Here is a 27659-nt window from a genome sequence, read left to right as displayed (position 1 = left end):
ATGTTTAAAACAAAAGGGTTCTGGGACCTGCTGATCCCTGGCGGCGCTGTGAGATGTAGCAGCAGCATCATCGCCCCCACTGGCGTGTGAAGAAATGCTTTTCATCCTTTTTTTAAATTTTTTTAATTTTAAGATACTTTATTTTTAAAACAGGTCACAACACTAAGCTTTTGGCCTATTCAGCCATTGTACAAGCTATAAATGCTTGCTCAGCAGCTGAGGGGCACTCTTTTGTAGCATGTCTAAAAAGTGAATAAAAATCCATGTAAAACAAATATTCAAATAGTTTCCATAGGAACACAGATAAGTGTGACCCCATCTCCTAGTCTTCCATATTGCTGCATGTGCAACCCTACTCTTACAAGACATGTCAAACCTAGCAGTAATTAAGTTAAATGGTCCCCCCAAATCCCTTAATTCAAGCTAAACTTGAAGTTAACAGCTACAGGAATAATATCTACACATTAATACTAGCTGAAGCACAAGTTCCTGGGTGACGTTTCATTCCACTTTCCCAAGCACAAGACACAGGCAGAGTGCCGACATCCTGCTCTTCTACTTCGGGTGTGAAGTCGGGGTTCTGGATTTGCTGCATGAGTTGCCACATCGGTCCTGATATCACACAGTAGATAGTGGGCCTCTGGAATCCATTGAAAGTAGAAGCAGCAGCTACAATGTAAGCACCCATGTTTTCAAAGAGCATCTAGTCACCTACGTGCATCTTGGGCAGGTCACAGCGCTCAACAATCCGGTCAAGGCCATCACATGTTGGTCCCCATATGCTGGATGAGTAATACTTTTCATCTGGTTTAGGTCTCTTTTGCAGAAGGGGCTTTACGTGTGCATGATCATAAAGGATGCAATTAAATGATCCATATACTCCATCATTCACATAATACATAAAGGTTTGTTCATTGGACTCATCTTCATCATCAGCCTATCTGTTCCTTTAATACGATTTTTTTGGCAATGATATTAACTGCGAGCGTGAAAGCTGATGCAACATAATATCTGCCTGGCTCAGCTATGATTCTCACTCCAGAGTCTGATGGAAAATACTTGTCCAATGCTGGGTTGACTACACTGGTGATCTCTTCAAATTTAAGCTTCACATCCTCAGATCCAGGAAAGCCACCACCAGTATCCAGCAGATACATGCTAAAACCAACTTCAGCCCCCATGTCAAAGACACAGCGGGCATCAGAGATTGCCTGCACGAAGGTCTCAGGATCAGTACAGCCACTTCCTACGTGGAAGCTGACACCGATGACATCAATATTGAGCTCTTTTGCCCGTTCCAAAAGAAGCCTGCTAGTTTTCAGTGTGGCACCAAATTTAACACTGAATCGACAGACTGCTTTGGAATCATCAGTGGCAATCCGCAAAACCAACTTTGCCTTGGGATGTGCTCTGGCAACTTTCATCAACTCAACTTCACTATCAAAAGTCATCATCTGGACTCCATTATTGGCAGCATACTTAATTTGAGACACTTGTTTATAAGGATTTGCATAGATAATCCTCTCTGGAGACACCCCGAGACTCTGCACCAATTGTATTTCAGTCTTGCTAGCACAGTCAAATCCTGTCCCGATTGTAGCGAGGGTCTTCACAATGGCTCTGCTGTCGTTACATTTGACTGCATAAAAGGGGGTGACACGAGGAAGAGCTTTTAGCCATCTTCGGTGTTTCTTCAGAATGTCTCCAAGGTCTGCGACATAGAAGGCATCCTTGTCATCAGAAGAAGAAACTTCATTAATTTTTTGGTCCAGAATGTCCTTGGCATTAAAACCTTCATCAAGGAAGTGGCAAACTATTCATTACTAAAGTTGTTCATGGTTCCTTAATGTTCCTCTAAAATGCAACAAGTTGGAAAACTAAGAGATGGAATTTAAAGAAGTATTTCCAGCTTCTCACAAAGGCAATTCTCCAGGAATCGCGTGCCCTCAGACCAACAGTGGAAATGTTCTCAGAGCGTCCGGGCGCCGCGGGGCAGCCCCATGGAGAAGCCAGACGCCGCCGCCCGCGCAGAGCCGGAGCCGCTGGAGCGTTTGGCTGCTCACGCGGAGCCGGAGCCGGAGCCGGAGCCGTTGGAGCGCTTGGCCTCACGCAGAGCCGGAGCCGGAGCCGCTGGAGCGCTTGGCCTCTCACGCAGAGCCGGAGCCGCTGGAGCGCTTGGCCTCTCACGCAGAGCCGGAGCCGGAGCCGCTGGAGCGCTTGGCTGCTCACGCAGAGCCGGAGCCGGAGCCACTGGAGCGCTTGGCCGCTCACGCAGAGCCGGAGCCACTGGAGCGCTTGGCCGCTCACGCAGAGCCGGAGCCGGAGCCGGAGCCGCTGGAGCGCTTGGCTGCTCACGCAGAGCTGGAGCCGGAGCCGCTGGAGCGCTTGGCTGCTCACGCAGAGCTGGAGCCGGAGCCAGAGCCGCTGGAGCGCTTGGCCTCTCACGCAGAGCCAGAGCCGGAGCCGGAGCCGGAGCCGCTGGAGCGCTTGCCCGCTCACGCAGAGCCAGAGCCGGAGCCGGAGCCGCTGGAGCGCTCGGCCGCTCGCGTGGAGCCGGAGCCGGAGCCAGAGCTGGAGCCGGAGCCGCTGGAGCGCTCGGCCGCTCGAGCCGGAGCCGGAGCTGGAGGCGGAGCCGCTGGAGCGCTCGGCCGCTCGCGCCAGAGCCGGAGCCAGAGCCGGAGCCGGAGCCGCTGGAGCGCTCGGCCGCTCGCGCAGAGCCGGAGCCGGAGCCACTGGAGCGCTCGGCCGCTCGCGCAGAGCCGGAGCCGGAGCCGCTGGAGCGCTCGGCCGCGCCGTCAGCGCCTGGCTCCCGCCCGCCGGAGACGCCGGGGTGGCGCCGGAGCAGCTGGCAGAGGGGCGGCCGGCGGTGGCTGCAGCTGCAGGGACTGACCTGCTTTTCATCCTTAACACGAAGGTTTAGACTGGGTTTTAGTTGTTTTCTTCTTTTCAATTTTAAGACTTACATATTTTGTCTAGCAGTTTTAAGTTCATAACAATGTTTTAGTTTTTAAAATAGTTCTCCTTTTTCCTCAGGTGTATATTGAGGCTGTTTTTCTTTTGTATCTTAATCCCTAAAATTCAGTAGTTCAATTTAATCCTTTAAATAAATCTTTTGTCAGCTCTTACTTATTCCTTCTTTCAGTGCTTTAGAGAGAGAGAAAGGGAAAGAAGGTTCTTAATTGACCCTCTCTTTCCTTCTCATGTCTCTCTCTTCCCTCACACGGCTGCGCAAGAGATGGGGGCAGGTTAGTGCCAAGGTTGGCTTCCTCAGAACCTGCAGGGGAAACTGCCCTCTGCGCTGTTGTCACTCTTGAAACCACTTTTTCCTTCCCAGTTAAAATTTCGTTCTCTTTCTCTCTTATCACATATATGAACTTTGTCAAATGAGAGAGTATGTGTAAGTTGCTTAGCACATAATGGGTGCTTGTGTGCTTTCCTGATAGCTACTGCTGTGTCCTAAGAATTGAATTCTAAATGAATTGTTAACTCAGGGATCGTCAGAAATGAATACACGAAAAGGCAATCTCCATTTTCTAAGGCGGGAGAGTTGCTAAAACTTGTTATTTGATTGGTGTGTTAGAATAGGTGTCAGTAACCTGGAATATAGTTTCATGTTTTCAGCATAAGTCCATGAGAAAATCACCTAGCCCTTCAGTACCACATTCTTGAACACAGAGGAAGGTGACAGTTATTTGTATAATTCTTCTTTTATGTGGTTTGAGAATAGCTAGAAAAAGGTTGGCTTCATGTACAAAGACTAATGGCACTTCGGTTGGCCCAGGGAAATTTGAAAGAGTGTCATTTCATCTGTTCATTCCCTTCCCCCACAGGTTTTCATAGTTGATCCTGCACATGAGACCACAGCAGAGTTGATTAACACAGCTGAGATGTTCCTCAGCAATCATATACCACTAAGGTAACACTGGTATTGATTTGACGATGTATCTAATTTAGCTGAGGGTTTGTTTGTCATTCTAAAATGCAAGTCTGGTGCTACTTAATTGTAGGATAATTTACATTTCTCTTTCGGAGTAGAGGGACAAGAGAGAAAAAAAAAAGAATTGTAGGATAATTAATAGGTGGGATTGTTAATGGCAGTTTTATCTTAAAGTCAGTATGAAGCCAGTATCTTTTGGGACTGAGAATTTGATTCTTAGTGAGTATAAGCTTGCCACCATTGAATTATTAATAAATGACTCATGTAAAAATAGTATGTGTTCTTGGCTTCCCTCCCAGTGGAAGGTAATTTTCCTAGGTTAGTTCCACATCACAATACCTATTTCTACTTTTAGGGGAGAGATATACAGCTTTGACAGTAACTTTTGTTAGACTATAAAGGACTAAATGTTTACACACCCTTTCATAGATGCAAACAGACACATTTATTTAACTAGTGTTACCAAATCTACCGACAGGGTACTGAGTGGCTGGATTTCCACTGTTCCTTTTGTTTTTTTGTTTTGTTTTGTTTTTGAGTCAGAGTCTCACTCTGTTGTCCGGGCTAGACTGCTGTGACATCAGCCTAGCTCATAGCAACCTCAAACTCCTGGGCTCAAGCTGATCCTACTGCCTCAGCCTCCCGAGTAGTTGGGACTACAGGCATGTGCCACCATGCCCGGCTAATTTTTTCTATATATATTAGTTGGCCAATTAATTTCTTTCTATTTATATTAGAGACGGGGTCTTGCTGTTGCTCAGGCTGGTTTTGAACTCCTGACCTCGAGCAATCCGCCCACCTCAGCCTCCCAGAAAGCTAGGATTACAGGCGTGAGCCACCACGGCCGGCCCCTGATAGAGGGTTTTTTTTTGTTGTTGTTTTGTTTTTTTTGTTTTTTTTCTTGAAACAGAGTCTCACTTTGTTGCCTAGGCTAGAGTGAGTGACGTGGCATCAGCCTAGCTCACAGCAACCTCAAACTCCTGGGCACAAGTGATCCTACTGCCTCAGCCTCCGGAGTAGCTGGGACTACAGGCAAGTGCCACGATGCCCGGCTAATTTTTTGTATATGTATTTTTTTTTTTTTTTTTTTTTTGAGACAGAGTCTCACTTTCTTGCCCAGGCTAGAGTGAGTGCCGTGGCGTCAGCCTCGCTCACAGCAACCTCAGACTCCTGGGCTCAAGCAATCCTCCTGCCTCAGCCTCCCGAGTAGCTGGGACTACAGGCACGAGCCACCATGCCCGGCTAATTTTTATATTATATATATTAGTTGGCCAATTAATTTCTTTCTATTTTTATGGTAGAGACGGGGTCTCGCTCAGGCTGGTTTTGAACTCCTGACCTTGAGCAATCCGCCCGCCTCGGCCTCCCAGAGTGCTAGGATTACAGGCGTGAGCCACCGCGCCCGGCCTGTATATGTATTTTTAGTTGGTTAATTAATTTCTTTCTATTTTTAGTAGAGACGGGGTCTTGCTCAGGCTGGTTTCAAGCTGCTGACCTCGAGCAATCCGCCCTCCTCGGCCTCCCAGAGTGCTAGGATTACAGGCGTGAGCCACCACTCCCGGCCTGATAGAGGTTTTTGATAGCTGTAAAAGGAGAGCTTTTTTATTCAGTGAAACTTTTCTTGCAAGACATGAATACATCTGCTTAGATGGAAGAATACATAACACGATTATAACCAGAGCTATGTTTTGATTAAAAGAGAACTATAAAGCACAGAAAGTGGTCATGGTACATAGTTGGCACTAATTAAATATTTATTGAATTGTATTGAGGGACAAGAAGAAGGCATGTGATCTTCAGATTGCACAGATAGGTGACAAGAAGGCCTTGGCACCTTAGGTAGCAGAGAAACATGTGAGTGGTTGGTGGAGACCTAGGCAGACAGGCTGTTCTTTCAATCTTTGTATGAGCTGCTGTGCTGTGTTGGCAGGGGCTGTGGGCAGGAGGGCACAATCTGAGGGACTCCCTCGAAATACTTAATGAGGAACTAGGCCCAGGAGAAGTAAAAGTCTGGAGTTTCTGGCTTAGCTAACAGAAAAACTTTGATGCTCTTTTTAGAAATTAGAATCTTGGGGAAGGGTAATTAGTTTGTGAAGAGATAAGGTCTTGATGATCTGATTAGATTTTAGCTCTTATCTTTGTTTGCATAAGAATATTTGTTCCTTTCTACCCATAGTCTATCATATATGATTCCTGTCATAAGTGGGATTTTAAAAAACACAGGGCGGGGTGCGGTGGCTCTGCTTGTAATCCTAGCACTGTGGGAGGCCAAGCTGGTGGATCAGTTGAGCTCAGGGGTTCGTGATCAGCCTCAGCAAGAGAGAGACCCCGTCTCTACTAAAAAAAAATAGAAAGAAATTATCTGGACAACTAAAAATTAGCTGGTACAAATGTCTAGGCTACGAAAAGAAAAATTAGCTGGGCGTGGTGGCGCATGCCTATAGTCCCGGCTACTCGGGAAGCTGAAGCAGTAGGATTGCTTGAGCCCAGGAGTTTGAGGTTGCTGTGAGCTAGGCTGACAGCACGGCACTATAGCCCAGGAACAGAGTGACAGTGTCTCAGAAAAAAACAAACAAACAAAAAGCACAGACAGGCCGGGCGCTGTGGCTCACGCCTGTAATCCTAGCTCTTGGGAGGCCGAGGCGGGCGGATTGCTCAAGGTCAGGAGTTCAAAACCAGCCTGAGCAAGAGCGAGACCCCGTCTCTACTATAAATAGAAAGAAATTAATTGGCCAACTGATATATATATAAAAAAAAAAAAATTAGCCGGGCATGGTGGTGCATGCCTGTAGTCCCAGCTACCCGGGAGGCTGAGGCACAAGGATCACTCGAGCCCAGGAGTTTGAGGTTGCTGTGAGCTAGGACGCCACGGCACTCACTCTAGCCTGGGCAACAAAGCGAGACTCTGTCTCAAAAAAAAAAAAAAAAAAAAGCACAGACAATTTTTATCTAAAAATGAACCCTCTATGTATTCCCATCCCCATATATATGTACTCTACACACACCTCTCTATAGCTCCCTAGCATTAACAGTTTCATGTTTGATATGTATCTGTTTATATTTTCTTCTATTTTTAGGCTGTAACGTCTCTTTGGTTTTTTTTTTTTTTTGAGATAGAGTCTAACTTTGTTGCTCAGGCTAGAATGAGTGCTGTGACATCAGCCTAGCTTACAGCAACCTCAATTTCCTGGGCTCAAGCGATCTTACTGCCTCAGCCTCCCAAGTAGCTGGGACTACAGGCATGTTCCACCATGCCTGCTAGTTGTTTGTATATATATTTTTAGTTGGTCAATTAGTTTCTTTCTATTTTTAGTAGAGACAGGGTCTTGCTCAGGCTGGTTTTGAAGTTCTGACCTTGAGCAATCCACCCACTTGGGCCTCCCAGAGTGCTAAGATTACAGGCGTGAGGCACTGCGCCTGGCCTCTCTTTGTTTTTATTTTTATATATTTTTTAGAGACATAGCTTCCCTCTGTAACCCAGGCTGGAGTGCAGTGGTCCAATCATAGCTCAATGTAACCTTGAACTCCAGGGCACAAGAGGTCCTTCCGCCTTTCCAGGACTATAGGCATGTGCCACCATGCATGGCTAATTTTCAAAAACATTTTTTTGCTATGTTGCCCAGGCTGGTCTAGAACTCCTGACCTCAAGCAATCCTTCTGCTTCGGCCTCCCAAAGTACTAGGATTGCAGGCATGAGCTACTGTGCCTGGCCCCTTCATATTTTTAAATTAATAGACTGTAGTTTTTTAGAGCCATCCTGATACATTATTGTTAACTAAACTCCATAGTTTACATTAACATTCACTGTCTGTGTTGCACATGCTGTGGGCATTTACAGATATTGAATATTCATGTTATAATATAATTTAATATAGATTAGTTTCACTACCCTAAAAATCTCCTGTGCTGTACCTATTTGTCTCTTCCTCCATTCTCCTAAATTTTTGGTAACCACTTATCTTTGTACTGTCTTTATGGTTTTGTCTTTTCCATAATGTTCTGTAGTTGTAATCATATAGTATGTTGCCTTTTCAGATTGGCTTCTTTCACTTCACAATGTGCATTTAAGGTTCCTCTGTGTCTTTTTGTGGCTTGATAGCTCATTTTCTTTTATCACTGGATAAAATTCAATATATGGATGTATGACCATTTATTTAACCATCCACTTGTTGAAGGACATTTTGGTTGCCTCCAAGTTTTGGCACTTATGAATAAAGCTGCTATAAACATGCAGGTGCAGATTTTTGTGTGGACATAAGCTCTTCAGCTCTTTTGGGTAAATACCAAGGAGCACAATTGCTGCATTGTGTGGAAGAATATGCTTAGTTTTGTAAGAAACTACCAAACTGTCTTCCAAAGTGGCTGCACCATTTTGCATTCCCACCAGCAGTGAATGAGAATTCCTGTTGCTCCACATCCTTGTCAGTGTTTTGGATTTTGGCCATTCTAACATGTGTATAGTGAGTGATATGTTGTCATTTTCTTTCTTTTATTTTGAGACAGAGTCTTGCTTTGTTGCCCAGGCTAGAGAGAGTGCTGTGGCATCAGCCTAGCTCACAGCAACATCAATCTCCTGGGCTCAAGCAATCCTGGCGCCTCAGCCTCCCTAGTAGCTGGGACTACAGGCATGCACCACCATGCCTGGCTAGTTTTTTTTTCTATGTATTTTTAGTTGGCCAATTAATTTCTTTCTCTTTTTAGTAGAGACAGTGTTTCGTTCTTGCTCAGGCTGGTTTCGAACTCCTGACCTCGAGCAATCTGCCGGCCTCGGCCTCCCAGAGTGCTAGGATTACAGGTGTGAGCCACTGCACTTGGCCTTCATTGTTATTTTCATTTGCAGTTCACTAATGACATGTGATGTTTAACATTTACTTATTTATCATCTGTCTTGTTCAGTGAAGTGTCTGCTCAGATCTTTGGCCCATTTTTTAATTTGGTGTTTATTTTCTTATTGTTGAGTTTTAAGAATTCATTGTATATTTTGGATTGCAGTCCTTTATCAGATGGATGTTTTGCAAAGATTTCTTGCCAGTTTGTGGCTTATCTATTCAGTTTCTTAATAGTGTCCTTTATAGGGAAGACATTTTTAATTTTAACGAAGCCCAACTTACCAGTTTTGTCTTTCATGGATCATGCTTTCAGATCTAACATGTCATTGCCAAACCCAACAAACCTATGTTTTCTTTGGAATTTTATAGTTTTATGTTTCATATTTTGATCTGTGATCCACTTTAAGTTAATTTTTGTGAAGGCTATAAGGTCTGCATCTAGATTTATTATTTTGCTTGTGGATGTCCAACTATTCCAGCACCATATTTTGAAAAAAGACTAATCTTTGTCCATTGAATTGCTTTTGTAAGACTTTTTTTTGCCACCAATCCGAAGATCTATAATGGTATCTCTTTGTGCTTTATTCCTTTATTTTAAATTTTAAAAGTTAATAAACTTTATCTTTGGTTATAGCTTTTTGTTGTAGGACAATTATAAATTTTTTTTTGCTTTTCTTTTACCTATGATTCTCATATTGCCTATGTTAAATCTCAAAATCCCCCCTTTTCTGTTTACTTTTATAGTCTGAAAATTCTTATTTCTCCTAATTTTTGTTTAAAATCAGAACAGAATCTTTTACTAAAACTATAGTTGCACTCTTCATGTCAGTAAAGGAATGTTTTCATGATATAGAAATGGGTTGCTTTAACAGTGGAAAAGTCTGAGCCAGGTTTGTGAACCTGCTTTTTGATTTTGTGATGTATGTATACTTTGTCAAAAACTATGTTAGAGTAGGATGTCAACTGTGCTTTTCACTTAAGGATAGTTTTTCTCTATTAGCTATAATACATGAGGCAGGTATGAGGATACCATTCCTTTTAAATTGTTGCAATCTTTGAGATGTTTCTTTTTTTTTCTCTCCTCCTGCAGAATTGGTTTTATGTTTTTGGTTAATGACTCTGAAGATGTTGATGGGATGCAAGATGCTGGTGTGGCTGTTCTTAGAGCGTATAACTATGTTGCCCAAGAAGTGGATGATTATCATGCCTTCCAAGCTCTGACACATGTATGTTTGTGTTCAAAATGGCAAATAATTTTTTCAATCTAACTTACTATAGAAAACTATATATGTTAAGAGGATTCTATATTTCTGTAAAAAGACAAAGTGAGTAAATTATTTGTCAAACTGTATATTATATTTTCGGGTTTGCCTTTACTTTATCGATTCAGTAATGTTAATAATAGATTGCTGCAATTTCTGCTAAGATTCTTTAAGAGTACCGGTGTATCTTATTTTTTATTTTGAGACAGAGTCTCACTCTGTTGCTCAGGCTAGAGTGCCGTGGCGTCAGCCTAGCTCACAGCAACCTCAAACTCCTGGGCGCAAGCAATCCTTCTGCTTCAGCTTCCCGAGTAGCTGGGATTACAGGCATGTGCCACCATGCCCGGCTAATTTTTTTCTGTATATTTTTAGTTGGCCAATTAATTTCTTTTCTATTTTTAGTAGAGACGGGATCTTACTCTTACTCAGGCTGGTCTCGAACTTTTGACCTTGAGCCATCCTCCTGCCTGGGCCTCCCAGAGAGCTAGGATTACAGGCGTGAGAGCCACAATGCCCGGCCCAGATTTTTCTTAACACATTGTTGTATTTGGGGCTTATCATGAGTATGAACTGATTAAGCCTTTTAAAGAATATTTAGTTTCTAACCTAAGCAGTCATATTAATAAGGTATATGGAAAATAGAAAATTGCTAACATGACTCAATTTGACCTTTTGAGAAAAATAGTCGTATTTTCCTCTATATTCAGAAGTATTTTGTAATGAACGCTTTGAAATTTGAACTTAAAAGTGTAGTTGGTTAAATGGTTTTTCTTTCTTTAGATCTATAACAAGGTGAGAACCGGAGAAAAAGTGAAAGTTGAACATGTGGTCAGTGTCCTGGAGAAGAAATATCCATATGTAGAAGTGAATAGCATTTTGGGGATTGATTCTGCTTATGATCAAAATCGGAAGGTAAATAATTCTTTGGCACTTCTCGTTTGACTGCAACACGGTATTGTCCTTTCCTCCCCTTCTTTGGAGCTTTTATTAATACTGGTGGTTGTGGTGGTGAAAGAGTTTCACTCCTTAACATTAGAAACCAGAGCACTCTTCAGTATTTGAAAAAGATTTTATTTTAGTTTTATGAAGATATCACCAACTTTTAACTTGCATATTAACTATTTAATTGAAAACAATTTCTTTTTCACAATGCAGTGGTAGTACTTGTGTGAGTATTGTTCTGGACTAAATCTATTAGAAGTATAGAGCCAGGATATTATGTGCAGCTTAATATATATCATATTGGCTTTACTTAGTTATGTAGGCTAAGAATGGAAATAAATAAAGAAATGTAATGAACAGAGTGGCAAAGTATAGTAATGAGGGTATAATGAGAAAAAATTTCAAAATTTTCATTTAAGGATAGTGGGTTTCTTTTGTGAGAATAAAATACAACAAATGACCTTTACCCATTGCAAGCAGGAAGAAGTTGGTTGGTTTTCTAAAAAATGTTTGTTAAGGTAAGGAATGAAAATATATTTTGGAAACATTTTGATTTAAAACATAGAAAAGTGTATTTATTTAGTATCTTTTTTTCTTTATTTCAAATGAAGGATAAGGCCTTTGGGTCCTCTGTTTGGAGATCTGAGCTATCATTCCTTTATAAAGCATACTCAGAATGAATTGTTTATAAGTTCTCTGTCATCTGAATCTAGAATCCTTCTAGATTTTTATAATCTCCTCCCAAGTCTTATGTAGCTGTTTGACCCATACCCAATTCAGCATCAGCTGGTTTTAGCCTCTCACCTTTTTGAATTTTCTAGTCATTCAATTTGTCTTTGTGGGAAGAACACCTTTTTATTTTCATACTCATATTTTATTGGTTTACATAATAAATTATGTTATTTCACTAACAAAAGTGGTTTGTTTGGTAAGAGACATAGCTGATGCTTGGTAAAGCATATAGCTTAACTGAGGAGAGCAAAAGTATGTTTACATTCTAGAGAGAACTCATCAGTGTGAGTGTTCAGCATACTTTAATAAGCTGGTATTTGTTAATTGGGTAAATTAGACAGTTCAGATTGGTCAAGAGATCTGCTGCTGCAAGTTGATCAAGGTTTTAGAGGGACTAAACAAAATACTACTTAGCAGGTCAAAAACACAACTAGGGAAATTTCTGAAATACTTTGGAATAAGGAATAAAGTTTTAATTTTAAAGTACTTACAGAAGTATTGGGTAACTGTGCCAGCCTTGAAACTTGGGTAGTTGCTTGCATTCGGGTAGCTCACACACCTTCCCTGGTGGAGACAGACAAACGAAAACAGGATGGTGTTGGTTAGGGTGAGGCTGCAGGCTCAGTGCAGGGATGGCAGCTCCGCCAGTGTGTAACAGGTGACTGCGGAAGGTTTGCTGGAGGCAGTAACACCTGCCTGCTCTGTGAATTCCAGTTTGTAGAGTGACAAAGGTTTATTATATGTGTAAATTGATATTGCGTATAAGACTAAGTAAAATACTGGCTCTATGCTACCACTTTTGGAAAGGTCAGTTCATACCAGGATCCAGAAGATCTGAGTGGATGCCATTCCACCTGCCTTCATTCTCTTTCTTGTTTCTGAATCTGTACTTTAGTGTTAAGTCTGTTTGTTTTAAGTTGTCCGGAGTCAGGCTTGGAATTGAAGCTGGTAACGAGATCTACTCTGTGTAGCCTGTGAATGATTCCATTATTATACTGTAGCTCTCTGTTTAATCACTTACTTTTCCTAGATTTTTAAATTAACATTGATATGGATGATCAGTGATTTTTTTTTTTTTAATTCAGATTGGTATAAGCAGCAAGAATGGTACTCTGTAGAAAAAAAATAAATGAAATAAAAGGAGGGTCACTTTGAGAATACTAATGGTTTGAAAAATTTTTCGTATTTCACATTTGGAAAATGCTTAATTTTCTTTTATTAAAGAAAGAGTGCAAGTAGCTTTTTATTATGGATGATTGCTATATCAAAAGTATTAGCTTGAAAAATATTGAATAGAGTGGACAAATTGGGGAAGAGTATTTTCACATGTACCAGAATCTTGATTCTGCTGAAGAATCAAATGGGAGTGTAGCTTAGGGAATATCATTGAAGGGCACTCCATAGTGGTTTCCTAGATATGGCCAATTTCTAGAGGCCCTTCCTTATACAGACAGATTTTTATATTGAAGGCACTTAATTTCCTAGCTATTCGAGTAGAAATAGTCTCAAGGCAAGGATGTTGAGAGGAGCCCAGAAGCCCTAAGAATCTAATGACTAATAAGATTTGTGGAGGGAGTTGGGGGTGGAATAGGATCTTGCTCTTTCTCCCAGGCTGGAGTGCAGTGGTGTGATCATAGTTCACTGCAGCCTCAAACTCCTGGGCTCAAGTGGTCCTCCTGCCTCAGCCTCCCAAGTAGCTACGACTAAAGGGATGTGCCACCACACTCAGCTAATTTTTATTTTATTTATAGAGATGGAGGCTCACAATGTTGCCCAGGTCGGTCTAGTATTCCTGGCCTCCAGGGATCCTCCCGCTTCAGCCTTCCAAAGTGCTAGGATTACAGGCTTGAGCAATCACGGCTTGGCCAAGATTTTTAAACTACAAGGACTTTAGCCCCACACAATAAAACTTAAAAGAATGGATTCTTTTGAAATGATTATTTTTTAGGAAAAATGGCTGCTTTTAACAAATGTCATTGCACTTAAAAATACCTGTGCCTTTTGTTACAAACCTTAAGCTATGGTATATTCTGTGTCTGATATTTGAAAGAAGTAATTATTTTCTAAAAGTAGGCAATACAATTAAAGTAGACATTTTAAACTGAAGAGAATATACTCTGATTGGTGTGTATTTATATTTTTCAAAGCCAATAAGATAATAGCATTAGGAAAAGTTGTAACTTACACATGCAGACATCCTATATTTCGCATATTAACCCTGAGTCCTTAATTAATCTCAGTTGTTGTTTCTTAGTGGCTTAGTATAAAACTGTTTGAAATTAATGTTTGTTAATTATTTATTACTTTTTAATAGAAAAGTTGCACATGTAATTTTTTTTTTTTTTAAAGAGACAGGTTCTCACTCTGTCAACCAGGGCCCGGGTTGTAGAGCAATGGCATGATCATAGCTTACTGTAGCCTCAAACTCCTGGGCTCAAGTGGTCCTCCTGCCTCAGCCTCCCAAGTAGCTGGGACTGCAGGCACACACTACCGCACTCGGCTAGTTTTTTAAAAAAACTTTTGTAGAAATGGCATCTCACTATATTGCCCAGGTTGGACTTGAACTTCTGGCCTCAAGCAGTCCTCCCACTTCTGCCTCCCAGAGCACTGTGATTACAGGAGTGAGCCATCAGACCTGGCCTGCACATATGATTTTTAAGTTTTGTTCTTTGATGATTCGGCTGCATTGTGTTATTTGGTCTTGTAAACTATTTACAAGTGGTAAAAAAAAAAAAGACTATATAGAAAAATGGTGCCAACTCCCTTCGAACTTTCACTCAGTTGCCATTTCCAGGGAAAAGTAATATTCCTTATTTCTTTTTATTCTATTTTATTTTATTTTTTTTTTATTTTCGCATATTATGGGGGTACAGATTTTAAGGTTTCAATAAATGCCCATTCCCCCCCCCACAAGTCTGAGTCTCCAGCATGACCATCCCCCAGATGGTGCACATCTCACTAATTATTTATGTATATACCTGCCCCCCTCCCCCCTGCCCAATACCCTATTACTGTAGTACCTATGTGACCACTTAGGTGCTGTTCAGTTAATACCAATTTCCTGGTGAGTATATGTGGTGCTTGTTTTTCCATTCTTGGGAAACTTCACTTAATAGTATGTATTTCAGCTCTAACCAGGAAAATATAAGATGTGCTATATCGCCATTGTTTCTTAGAGCTGAATAGTACTCCATGGTATACATATACCACATTTTATTAATCCATTCTTGGATTGATGGGCACTTGGGCTGTTTCCACAGCCTTGCTATTATGAATTGTGCTGCTATAAACATTCGAGTGCAGGTGTCTTTTTTGTAGAGTGTCATTGGATCTTTTGGGTAGACGCCCAGCAATGGGATTGCTGAATCAAATGGTAGATTCACTTGTATCACTTTAAGGTATCTCCATATTGCTTTCCACAGAGGTTGAACTAGTTTGCAGTCCCACCAGCAGTGTAAGAGTATAGAATTTTTTTATTTCCATCTTGATTTCTTCATTTATGAAGTAATCATTTAGTAGGAGGTTGTTTAATTTCCACGTTTTTGTGTAAAAATCTGAGTTCCTGTTAGGGTTGATTTCTACTTTTATTCCACTGTGATCTGAGAAGGTACATGGTATGATTTCTATTTTTTTAAATTTCTTGAGATTTACTTTGTGTCCTAGGATATGGTCAATCTTAGAGAATGTCCCGTGAGCTGATGAGAAGAACGTATATTCAGTGGATTTTGGGTAGAATGTCCTGTAGATGTCAGTCAGACCCAGTTGTTCCAAGGTTTTCTTTAAGTCCATTATTTCTTTATTAATTTTCTGTTTGGAGGATCTGTCTCATGCCGTCAGTGGGGTGTTGAAATCTCCGGTGATTATGGAGTTGCTGTTAATCCATTTGCTTAGATCCAGTAAGGTTTGCTTTATGAAACTGGGTGCACCTAAGTTGGGTGCATATATATTTAAAATTGTTATCTCTTCTTGTTGAAGTGTGCCCTTCACCATTACATAATGACCCTCTTTGTCTTTCACTACTTGTTTGGTTTAAAAACTAAATCCTCTGAAATTAGAACTGCCACGCCAGCCTTCTTTTGGCTTCCCCTTGCCTGGAATACTGATCTCCACCCTTTTACTTTTAGTCTATATGCATCCTTGCAGGTTATATGTGTTTCCTGAAGACAGCATATACTCAGCCTGTATTTTCTTATCCATTCAGCCAGCCTATGTCTCTTGAGTGGAGAGTTTAAGCCATTCACATTTAATGAGAGAACTGATAGGTAAGGTAGATTATTGTTCATTCTGTTGGGTTGGATGTTGTTGCTTTGATTTCTCTCTTGAGCCATTGTATTATCTGGCCTTTAATCTTTGGGTTTTGGTTGTTTTTATATTCGTGAGTTTTTATTATGGTGTTCCCTGCGTAACACTGTTTTGAGTACTTCTTGTAGGGCTGGTCTTGTCTTGGTGAATTCTCTGAGACTCTGCTTGTCTGAGAATGTCTTTATTTCTCCTTCATAGATGAAGCTTAGTTTTGCAGGGAATAAGATTCTAGGGTGGGCATTGTTTTGTTTCAGAAGAGTGAGAATGGGGCCCCAGTCTCTCCTTGCTTGTAAAGTCTCATTAGAGAAGTCTGGTGTTATTCGAATTGGCTTTCCCTTGTATGTAACTTGCTTCTTTCATCTTACAGCTCTTAGAAGGGCCTCTTTAGTTGATATTTTGGTCAGTCTGATGACTGCATGTCGTGACGTCTTCCTGTTTGCATTGAATCTCCCAGGGGTCCTCTGAGCTTCTTGAACTTGTATATCGAGATTTTGAGCAAGGCCTGGGAAATTTTCCTCTATTATATCTTCAAATAGCTTGTCCAACCCTTGGGTGTTGTCCTCTTCCCCTTCTGATAACCCTATGACCCTCAGGTTAGGTTTCTTCACATAATCTCACATCTCTTGTAGGCTTTGCTCTTTTCTCTTGTTTCTCTGCTCTATCTCTGTGATGGTTTTATTTAGTTGGAGGGTGTTATCTGCAATCTCTGAGATTCTTTCTTCTGTTTGATCTACCCTGTTCTTGAGACTTTCCGCTGTATTTTGTAGTTCCCTGAATTGATTCTTCATTTCCAGGAGTTCGGTGAAAGTTTTCTTCATTGTGTCTATTTCTTTAGTGAACTTTTGTTCTAGGTCCTGGAGGCTTTTGGTGGTTTCTTTGTGTTGGTTATTGAGTTGTTGTTGCAGTTCGGTGAGTGTTGTTATGATCCACATACGAAATTTCTCTTCTGTCATTTTGGTTGCCTGATTTGGGTTGGTATCCATTTCTAGGGGGCTGGGGCTCCTCTTTGGGGGAGAGTTTTCCATTTGGTTCTTCATATTTCCTGAGTTCTTTCGCTGATTTCTTCCCATGTTGATCAGTTGTTGTTTCTTTCCTTTAGGTTTCTGTTTGGGTATTCACACGCCTTGTTTTGTTTCTGAGCCGGTAGGTGTTGTCTGTGGGTGAGATTCGACCACTCCCTGTATGAGGAGTCAGTGGGTGCCGTGAAAAGGCTGTGCAGGATGCCGTCCCCGTAAGAAGGTGCCGCTTGCTTGGAGGAACAGGCTATGCTGTTGATTTTGTGTCCTGTTATCAGCTCTTGTTCTGGGCGGAGCTGGGTTGGGTAAGCCTGCCCTCAGGCACCACCAATGCCGTTAGCAGGGGTCAAAGTTCTGTTCTCTGCTTCCAGGAAAAGCTGTCAGGGTGGGGCTGGAATGGTCCCACTCAGCCAGAAAGTCTGGGTGTGGGGTGGGGCTGTCTGAGACCCGCAGTCTGGAGCGGGCCTCGCTTCTTTCCACCCTCCCCAACTCCGCAGCTACTCCTGGGCCTCTGCCAGCAGGCCAGACCACACACTACCAGGCCTCTCCGGATTGTGATGCTGGCGGGGAGTTTTCCTGCGCAGATACGCCACCTGAGCTGGGCGCAGGGCCTCCCTTTGGTGGGAGGGTTGCCCTCTAGGATGCTGATCTGCCCCTGGAGGCAAACACACTTCAGCAGGCTGTTCACAAATATCCCTTCTGTGCCCTGGGCAATGCTAGACCTCAGTGCATGGGATCTGGTCTGCATGTCCGACCTCTGGGTCCCAGAGTTCTAACTGTATCCCCACCAGGGAGAGGAGTTCCGGTCCCAATTCACCCACAGGGAGCCCAAGCTGTGTCTGTGTCTCTCAGCCTCTGAGTTTGCCCCGTTCTCCTGGGAACACCGTGCCAGCAGCACCTGGGAGGGCTGGCAGGTAGGGAGCTCACAGTCTAAGTTCTGCTTAGTCAGCTGTAGGGTCCCAAAAGAGAAGGTCCCGTTCCCTGGAGTTGCCTCCGGCTGGTGGCTGTATTGTCTCTCTGGGCAGCTGTGGGTAGGGTCAGAGGAGGCAATATGGCGCCTGCCCCTAGGGATTTGGGAGTCTGGTGCTGCGTCCACTACGGGCTCACCGCTAGCTGGCGGCGGCCGTCTTTGGGCTGGTGTCCGCAGGTCTTTCCACCCACTGGGGAGCCCACCAGCAGTTCCACATGCAGGGGAGGGGAAAGGTGATTTATCCACCTACCCTTCCCGCTGGTCTCCAGGCTGCTCCGGCGGTCTCAGCTTCCAGTTTTCCTCTGCAGCCTCCTCCCGTGGAGTCTCCCGGGGTCTCAGGTACCCCTCCTTCTGGCCCTCGTCTGCTGTATGCTCGATTTCTTGCTTGTTTTTTCTAATTTCTGCTAGAATCTGTCTTTTCTGTAGAGATATTCTTTCTGGCGGGGTTTCTCGTCCGCCATCTTGATCCTCTTATTCCTTATTTCTTATTGTCACTTAGAGACATAACATGAGTAGTTTGTTCTGCTTTGTTTTGATTGGTTGGAGGAGGTGATTTTCAAAGCTCAGATTAAAATAGAGAAATAGAATTTTTGTTTGTTTGTTTGTTTGTTTTGAGACAGAGTCTCACTTTGTTGCCCAGGCTAGAGTGAGTGCCATGGTGTCAGCCTAACTCACAGCAACCTCAAACTCCTGGGCTCAAGCAATCCTCCTGCCTCAGTCTCAGCTGGGACTACAGGCATGCGCCACCATGCCCAGCTAATTTTTTATATATATATTAGTTGGCCAATTCATTTCTTTCTATTTTAGTAGAGACGGGGTCTCGCTCTTGCTCAGGCTGGTTTTGAACTCCTGACTTTGAGCGATTCCCCCCATCTCGGCCTCCCAGAGTGCTAGTATTACAGGTGTGAGCCATGATGCCCAGCCTAAAATTGAGTTTTTATGGACATCTATGAAATTGTTGATATCTTAAGAAGAGAATTAATAAGAGTTTTAGAAGATTTTAAAATTTAAACAGTAATATAGAGAATGCTGCTACTAACCTAGAAAACCTTTTGTAGTGACATCTTATAGCCCATCAGTTAAGTCTGTCCCATCGTTTATTACTGTGGCTAGATCCGATTAGCGACTATTAGCAGTCTTTTACTGATGACTGCTTTCCGTTCCCCACTGAAGTGCTTTTCTCCTTGTGCTATCTAAGGAAAGATTATACATAATTCTGCCATTTTCAGAAAATATCAGTTACAGAGTGTTCAGGAAGTTTTAAAGTAGCCCTCTTTACATCTTCGGTAGTAATACAGTTTATACTCTATGAGGTTAGTCTGAGGGAACAGTACCTTTGTCGACAGAAAGTATCAATCTCAGATTTATTAATATTTGTCATTTTGTTGCTCTGGCATTTCCCTGCTAACAAATTCTTTTGTTTGGAAAAGAAAAGATTGGGCTTACTATATATTAGAGCAGTTTTTGAGTACTGTTTTCCTATAAACCGTGTTTTGTTTACTACAGGTACAATTTCTTTGTTAGTGATATGGAATTTTTTCTTTGTGATTAAAATTGGGTGGAAATATTTTATCTCAGGGTTTCTATCCAAGGGCAATATTAATTTATGGTAATCTAGTTATGCAGCTCATTATGGTAGCCCTAGCCACATGGGGGGTTTTTAATGAAATTTAAAATTAAATAAAATTAATTTTATTTGGTTAGTTGTAGTAGCTAAATTTCAAGTGTTCAAATGGCCTCATGTGGTTCGTGGCTACTGTACTCGGCAGCACAGATAGACTATTTCCATCATTGCAGAAAGTTCTGTTGTCCAATGCACACATACACACACACATGTAAACATACATAGAAACCATTTCCTAATTGGCAATGTTCTGTGGTTTTATGAAAACTCAGTAATTTAGTCTCAAACTTACTTAGTAGGATATTAACTATGATGTCACTTTTCTTTTCTTTTTTTTTAACAGTCAATGGTCTTATTGTGTTGCCCAGGCTTGAATGCAGTGGCTGTTGACAGGCACAATTATAGCACACTGCAACTTTGAATGCCTGGAATCAAGTGTTCCCCTCCTCTCAGCCCTCAGAGTATCTGGGACACACGCTACCTCACCCAGCTTCTATTTAAAAAACAAACAAACAAAAACTTTAGTTATTTCTTCTTCACCATGTTTCTATTGATTTTTGTATTCCTGTTAGAATAGGCATGTAAGGAAAATATGCTTTGTTCCATTTGTCACATGAACAGCAAAAACACTCTTTTTTTTTTTTTGGAGACAGTCTCGCTTTATTGCCCAGGTTAGAGTGAGTGCCATGGTGTAAGCCTAGCTCACAGCAACCTCAAACTCCTGCTCAAGGAATCCCTCCCGAGTAGCTGGGACTATAGGCATGCGCCACCATGCCTTGCTAATTTTTTCTATGTATATATTAGTTGGCCAATTAATTTCTTTCTATTTATAGTAGAGACGGGGTCTCGCTCTTCCTCAGGCTGGTTTTGAACTCCTGACCTTGAGCAGTCCCCCTGTCTCAGCCTCCCAGAGTGCTAGGATTACAGCCGTGATCCACTGCGCCCGGCTAACACTCTGTTTTAATGGTGATCCAGCACCCCTTGTATTTTCCTGGATAGAGCTGGAACCCATTCTGCTAAGTGAAGTAGCCCAAGAATGGAAAAACAAGCACCACATGTACTCACCAGCAAATTGGTATTAACTGATCAACATCTAAGTGGACATATCGGAAAACATTTATCAGGTGTCAGACAGGTGGGAGGGGGGAGAGGGGGATGGGTATATACATACATAACGAGTGTGAGGCACACTGTCTGGTGGAAGGTCATGCTTAAAGCTCTGACTTGAAGGGGGAGGAGGTCAAGGGCAATATATGTAACCTTAACATTTGTACCCCATAATATGCTGAAATAAAAAAACCAATAGGTTTTGTGGTTCCTTGTGTTTTAGGAAGCAAGAGGCTACTATGAGCAGACTGGAGTTGGTCCCTTGCCTGTTGTTCTGTTCAATGGAATGCCCTTGGAAAAGGAACAGCTAGATCCTGATGAGTTGGAAACCATCACCATGCACAAAATTCTGGAGACCACAACCTTCTTCCAAAGAGCGGTGTATTTGGTGAGTAGCGTTTCAAGGCTGATTTTGAAAGAGAACAGTGTGATTACATTTTTGCAGCCTCTGTAGTAGGCAACAAAATTCTTTTTTTTTTTTTTTTTTTTTGAGACAGAGTCTTGCTTTGTTGTCCAGGCTAGAGTGAGTGCCATGGTGTCAGCCTAGCTCACAGCAACCTCAAACTCCTGGGCTCGAGCGATCCTTCTGCCTCAGCCTCCCAAGTAGCTGGGACTACAGGCATGCGCCACCATGCCCGGCTAATTGTTTCTATATATATCAGTTGGCCAATTAATTTCTTTCTATTTATAGTAGAGACAGGGTCTTGCTCTTGCTCAGGCTGGTTTTGAACTCTTGACCTCTAGCAGTCCGCCCGCCTCGGCCTCCCAGAGAGCTAGGATTACAGGCGTGAGCCACCGGGCCCGGCCGGCAACAAAATTCTTTAAGTATTACTGTTTTCTATGTGCTGCTAGTAATTTGTTTGCTGATTCTCAGCAAGTCCCACTATATTGAAAAGATTCATAAAACTTCTGTATATTGCACTTGAAACAGCTAAATTTCATTGTTTTCAGGATTAAATGTTTATTTTAAAAATTGTAAACAGTTCTAAGAAACATCTCTTTGTAAGAAATTTTGACTTTGAAAGAGTCATCATTTATGTATAAATATTTAATATTTAGTTGTTGAAATAATTCATACACCATAAAACTCAACCTTTTAAAGTATATGATTCAGTGTATGATGGTTTTTACTATATATAAAAAGTTATATAATTACTGCCTCTAATTTCAGAACATTATCATCACCCCTCAATGAAACCCCATACCCACTAACAGTTACTCCCCATTTTACCTTACCCCCAGCAACTGGTAACCACAAACCTACTTGCTGTCTCTATGAATTTGCCTGTTCTGGACATTTCTTATAAATAGAATTTGACGAGGTTAGTCTGATATCAGGCTGGTATCATGCTACTCAGGATCCCAACTCTCTAATCATGTGGTTGGTCTTTCTGGTGTTTCCTGCTCATCCTGTCTCGTCAGCCTAAACTATGTAGTGGCCCAACGTACATCGCCTTGTAGTACAAACTATCAGGTGTGATCTCAGGGGATTACCATGAATAACAAAGATACTCCTATTCCTGGATTTAGAGGTTACCTCCCAGGAACCAGGGGAAAAGGCCAGCCAAAGTATTTATTACATACTGTCCCTTTCTCTCTCTCTCCTCTCTGAGATAGGCATATATTGATACTCTGTTGTGTCCCATAGGTCTCTTCCTTTATGTTGCTGAGACTGGATAATCTAAATTGATTTGTCTTGAAGTTCACTGATTCTTTCTTCTGTTAACTAATTTGACCCCTCTAGTGAATGTTTTATTTCAGTTATTGTAATTTAACTCCAGATTTTTTTTTTTTTTTTTTTTTTTTTGAGACAGAGTCTCGCTTTGTTGTCCAGGCTAGAGTGAGTGCCGTGGCGTCAGCCTAGCTCACAGCAACCTCAAACTCCTGGGCTCGAGTGATCCTTCTGCCTCAGCCTCCCGAGTAGCTGGGACTACAGGCATGTGCCACCATACCCGGCTAATTTTTTATATATATATCAGTTGGCCAATTAATTTCTTTCTATTTATAGTAGAGACGGGGTCTCGCTCTTGCTCAGGCTGGTTTTGAACTCCTGACCTTGAGCAATCCGCCCGCCTCGGCCTCCCAAGAGCTAGGATTACAGGCATGAGCCACAGCGCCCGGCCCAGATTTTTTATTTGGTGGTTTTCCCTAATTTCTTTTGCTTTATTGGTGTTACTTGGTGAAACATAGGTCTCAAACTTTCTTTTAGTTTGGTAGACACAGTTTCTTTTAGTTTTCTTAATATATTGAAAATACCTTAAGTAACTTTTTTGTGTAGTGAGTCCAATGTTTAGATTTATTTCTGCATGTCTACTAATTATTTTTGTTAACTCGACATTTTAAATAATATGTGACATCTCCAAAGATTGAATTCTTCACTGTACCAGAGTTTGTTTGTTTTTTTGCTATTTATTGTTGTTGCAGCTGTTACTTATTTGGTGATTTTCCTGAATAAATTTTTAAAAATTTGTTTTCTTTGTCCTGTATGGCCTCTGAAGTCTCTGCTTGTTTAGCTTATTGTTCAGCTAATGAATGAACAGATTTTCTTCAATGCATGGATCCAAAAGTCTTCTTGTTTTTTCCTATGGTCTTGGTGTTGCAGAGTGCTATAATTCTAGCAGTCTGGAAGGCTGAGGTGGGAGGATCGCTCAAAGTCAGGAGTTCGAAACCAGCCTGAGCAAGAGCGAGACCCCTTCTCTACTAAAAATAGAAATAAATTAATTTGCCTACTAAAAATATACAGAAAAAATTAGCTGGGCATGGCGGCACATGCCTGTAGTCCCAGCTACTCAGGAGGCTGAGGCAGTAGGATCACTTGGACCCAGGAGTTTGAGGTTGTTATGTGCTAGGCTGATGCCACGGCACTCTAACCTGGGCAACACAGGGAGACTCTGGCTCAAAAAAAAGAAAAAAAAAAGTACAAATATGGCCAGGCGCAGTGGCTCACTGCCTGTAATAATAGTACTCTGGGAGGCCGAGGCGGGAGGATTGCTCAAGGTCTGGATTTCAAAACCAACCTGACCAAGAGCAAGACCCTGTCTCTACTAAAAAAATAGAAAGAAATTAGCTGGACAACTAAATATATATACACACACACACACATACATACATATAATTAGCCGGGCATGTCTGTAGTCCCAGCTATTTGGGAGGCTGAGGCAGGAGGATCGCTTGAGCCCAGGAGTTTGAGGTTGCTGTGAGCTAGGCTGACGCCACGGCACTCTAGCTCGGGCAACAGAGTGAGACTCTGTCTCAAAAAAACAAACAACAAAGCATATTACCTCTCTGAGAGATCTCTGGCTTTCTTCTGTAGGAAGAAGCTAACTGTGAGTAGGTCTCAGGGTGGCTTTCCGCTTGTGTTTACTCTCAAGTAATTTGTGGAGCTTACTTATTTCTAGGGAAGCATAATGGTCTGTGGAGAGACCAAATAAACACAGATTTGTATTTCTTACGAACTTCACATTAGCTCTGTGAGTTTGAGTGAGTTATTTAACCTTTCTGTGCCTCAGCTTCCTCATCTTTAAAATGAATGTCAAGAATTTAAAGTACGTGCCTTTTGATCTAGCACACACAGACACATACACATGCACACACACAGAGTAACTATCTCCCAGAAGAGAACGTGAGTGGCAGGGATGAGGAGTAAGTAGGTAAAAGTTTCTCTTCATTTACCTCTCCTTAAACATGTGAATTTCATACCATCTGCATAACATATCTTTCTATTTTGAATTTAGTTCCTTATTTAAAATGTGCATTACCCTTTGGCACCGTTTCATTTCTTAGTATAAAATACACATTAGACTGTTCACTGTAGCATTCTTTATAACAGTGAAAATCTAGAAGCCATGTCCAATGTCTGTCTCTTATTGTTCAAAGAGTTAGAGGTACTGTTTTTAATCAACCGCCTGTGCTTGGCAATGACAGGGCTCTATATAACATGGTCACTTAATCTTTAGCTGTTATCAACACACAAGAAACTAGTATAGTTAATAACTTTTAAGTTCATAATGAATCATTATTGATAAAATTCACTTATTGCTGCCTTCCCTCTTCTTTTTTTCCTGTAGGGTGAACTGTCCCATGATCAGGATGTGGTAGAGTATATCATGAATCAGCCAAATGTTGTTCCCCGAATCAATTCCAGGATTTTGACAGCTGAGCGAGAGTACCTGGATTTAACAGCAAGTAGTAAGCAGCATTTCAGAAACAACTTTGTGCTGTTTTTTAATTTGTGCTTCCGAATCTTTGCATTTATTGGATTGTAATGTTCAGAAGATAACCCAAGATTATAGCCAAATTTTATGTTTAAATTTGTTGCACCTTAAGTTCATAGTATGAGCTTCTAAATTCACAAGAGCTTCCTCCTAGAGAAGAGAAGGTCTTCCTTTGTAAAATGTTGTAAACTTTGAAAAATATTCACTGCCTTGTAAATGCTACCTCAATCGGCAATTGATGGTAAGCATGGTCCTGGATTTTTAGCTTCCTTGTAATCATAGAGTAGTTGTTTTTTTTTTTTTTATCCTCTTTGTAGTCTTGATCAGCAATAATGTCAACATATCTCAGTTAATTTCACTCTGAGAAGCTAAGAATGCCTTTTTTAAAAGCTGCAGGCTCATCAATTTATAATGTATATACCATAAGATTCAGCGTTTTAAAGTGTACAATTCAATGGTTTTTAGTATATTCTTAAAGTTGTGCTATCATTACCATCACCCCCAAAAGACCTCATGTACCTGTTAGTAGTCACTCTCCATTTCTCCCTTCCCCTATGTCCTGGCAACCACTAATCTACTTTCTGTTTATATGGATTTGCCTATTCATTGCATTCCATATAGTTAGAAGCCTTTTGTGCCTGGCTTCTTTCATTTAGTCGTTTTTTAAGGTTCATCCATATGTTGTAGTATATATCAATATTTCATTCCTTTTTGAAGTCCATTGTGTGGATAGTACACATGTATCTATTCCTCAGTTGTTGGACATTTGGGTGTTTTCCACTAGAAAACTTTAAGAGCTAGAGTTAGGTATGTTAAGCCCAGGTGCTGTTTATTCCTTGTGCTTTCCATTGAGATTCTGAAGGCCCTTTCAGCAAATACCTGGAAATAAGGCAGAGCTATCATCATTCGCCTTGAAATATCACTAGAGAAGAAAAGTGATGTGTAATGGTAGCATAGTAACTGATTGTATTTGTTGTTATAGTTGAGTATAATGAACATATAAGTCTGTTTATGGTTGTTACCTTATGGCACTATCTCTAATTTACCTGCAACTGAACTTTTTTTAGGCAGAGGGAAAGCTTATTTAAGAGGAACATGTAAATTTAGGTGTATATTTAAAAAAGAAACTACTCAGAAAGTGAGCTAAGTTGTTTCTTCACAGCTAGATTTTAGCTTTTCAGAAGTTTCAAAAGAACAAGGCAAGTGACTTGTGACTCTTTGTGCTAAGTTTTTGTTGTTTCCATCATTTAAAATTAAATTTGAAGGGTTGTTTTTTATAGTACACATGAATAAAGAGCATAGTAGTGCTTCTTTTCTTGGATTTCCTTTTCCACTGAGGTTGTACCAGTAACCTATGAAATGATGCTAGTCCACAGTGGCAGAGATACCCAGTGCAGATATCAATGAGGAAGAGCTGGTGTCCCCCTAACCTGCTGGTGATAGCACTATCACTCAGGCTTCTTTGGCCTTGGCTCTCCTGGGACCTTTTTTTTAAGACGGGTACTATTCACTTTTATGGCCATGGTGCTCTTTCTTCCTCCCCACATGATGTCATGGATTGTGTCTGACTGATTTACCAGTGCTTTTTTTTCTGTAGAATATTGACTGGGGGGATACTCGGCACTCAGTATGCATTGTTGGACAATAAGCTAGAAGGGCCAGTGGGTGCAGAGATGAATAGATGGGTATGTGGGCAACAAGCTGTGTTTGGCTCTGATGAGAAGAGTGACATTTGTATTAGGGTGGACTAATGATTATAATTGGGGAGATGCTATAGATAGAGGGTTTATGATACTTATACTGGAAACCATTTTGTAGCTAGGGAGAAATTAATGGGTAGCTTAGAGCAAGAGAATGACTTTGTGAACCTGGAATTTTAGGAAGAGTAATCTGAGGGAAAATGATTAATAAGAGCATTGTCTTTGGAACTAATCATAATTGGAGAAGATCCATATCTAAAAAGAGTGAATATGGCCTTTTGTTTCTATTAAAGTTTTAAAAAGTTATTTTGTTAGACTTGAAAAATAAAAATCAAAGTTTTCTTAAATTTTTTCTCCCTTTTCTCCCACCTCTCCCAAATAAGATAGGAAAGAGCTTACTCTAGTGGATGGCCTAGAGAAGGCAGAGATAAGTTAAAGGATCTCTTTAAGAGATTGTTCTCCCATTGTGAAGTGACAGGAATAGGATTAGCATGAATTTCAGCCACTTAACCGACATGTCCACATATGATAGTTTCGTGGGAGATATATGTTATTCATTAACTTTGTGTCTTTACAGCATGATTATTAGGGTGGAGCCATGTTGTTAACGTGTTCGATAGCCATGAGATTTTTTTTTTTTTTTGAGCCAGAGTCTCGCTTTGTTGCCCAGGCTAGAGTGAGTGCCGTGGCATCAGCCTAGCTCACAGCAACCTCAATCTCCTAGGCTCAAGCAATCCTGCTGTCTCAGCCTCCCAAGTAGTTGGGACTACAGGCATGTGCCACCATGCCCGGCTAATTTTTTCTATATATATTAGTTGGCCAATGAATTTCTTTCTATTTATAGTAGAGACGGGGTCTCGCTCTTGCTCAGGCTGGTTTCGAACTCCTGACCTCAAGCAATCTGCCCGCCTTAACCTCCCAGAGAGCTGGGATTACAGGCGGGAGCCACCACGCCCGCCAGCCATGAGATTTAATACACTTCACTCATGCATTTTTATAAATTTTATATTATGGTCAAATCAGG

The 27659-nt window shown here is 41.5% G+C and overlaps 1 protein-coding gene and 1 pseudogene across 4 annotated transcripts in view; one reads left to right on the top strand and one right to left on the bottom strand.

Annotated features, from left to right (window-relative positions):
- UGGT1 (UDP-glucose glycoprotein glucosyltransferase 1) overlaps positions 1-27659 on the top strand; it is a 110938-nt gene that overhangs the window by 42048 nt on the left and 41231 nt on the right. For all 4 annotated transcript variants that reach the window (XM_076005425.1, XM_076005426.1, XM_076005424.1 and 1 more), the window contains exons 15-19: positions 3831-3916; positions 9857-9992; positions 10809-10940; positions 20945-21109; positions 24789-24909. In XM_076005425.1, the coding sequence (XP_075861540.1) occupies positions 3831-3916; positions 9857-9992; positions 10809-10940; positions 20945-21109; positions 24789-24909 (640 nt within the window). The remainder of the gene's footprint in view (positions 1-3830; positions 3917-9856; positions 9993-10808; positions 10941-20944; positions 21110-24788; positions 24910-27659) is intronic.
- On the bottom strand, positions 274-2029 carry LOC105863174 (ornithine decarboxylase pseudogene; annotated as a pseudogene).

This window comes from Microcebus murinus, chromosome 8 (assembly GCF_040939455.1).
Source record: "Microcebus murinus isolate Inina chromosome 8, M.murinus_Inina_mat1.0, whole genome shotgun sequence".
Classification (NCBI taxonomy): Eukaryota; Metazoa; Chordata; class Mammalia; order Primates; family Cheirogaleidae; genus Microcebus; species Microcebus murinus.
The sequence above is the reverse complement of the archived record's forward strand: the minus strand, read 5'-3'. Positions and strand labels throughout refer to the sequence as shown.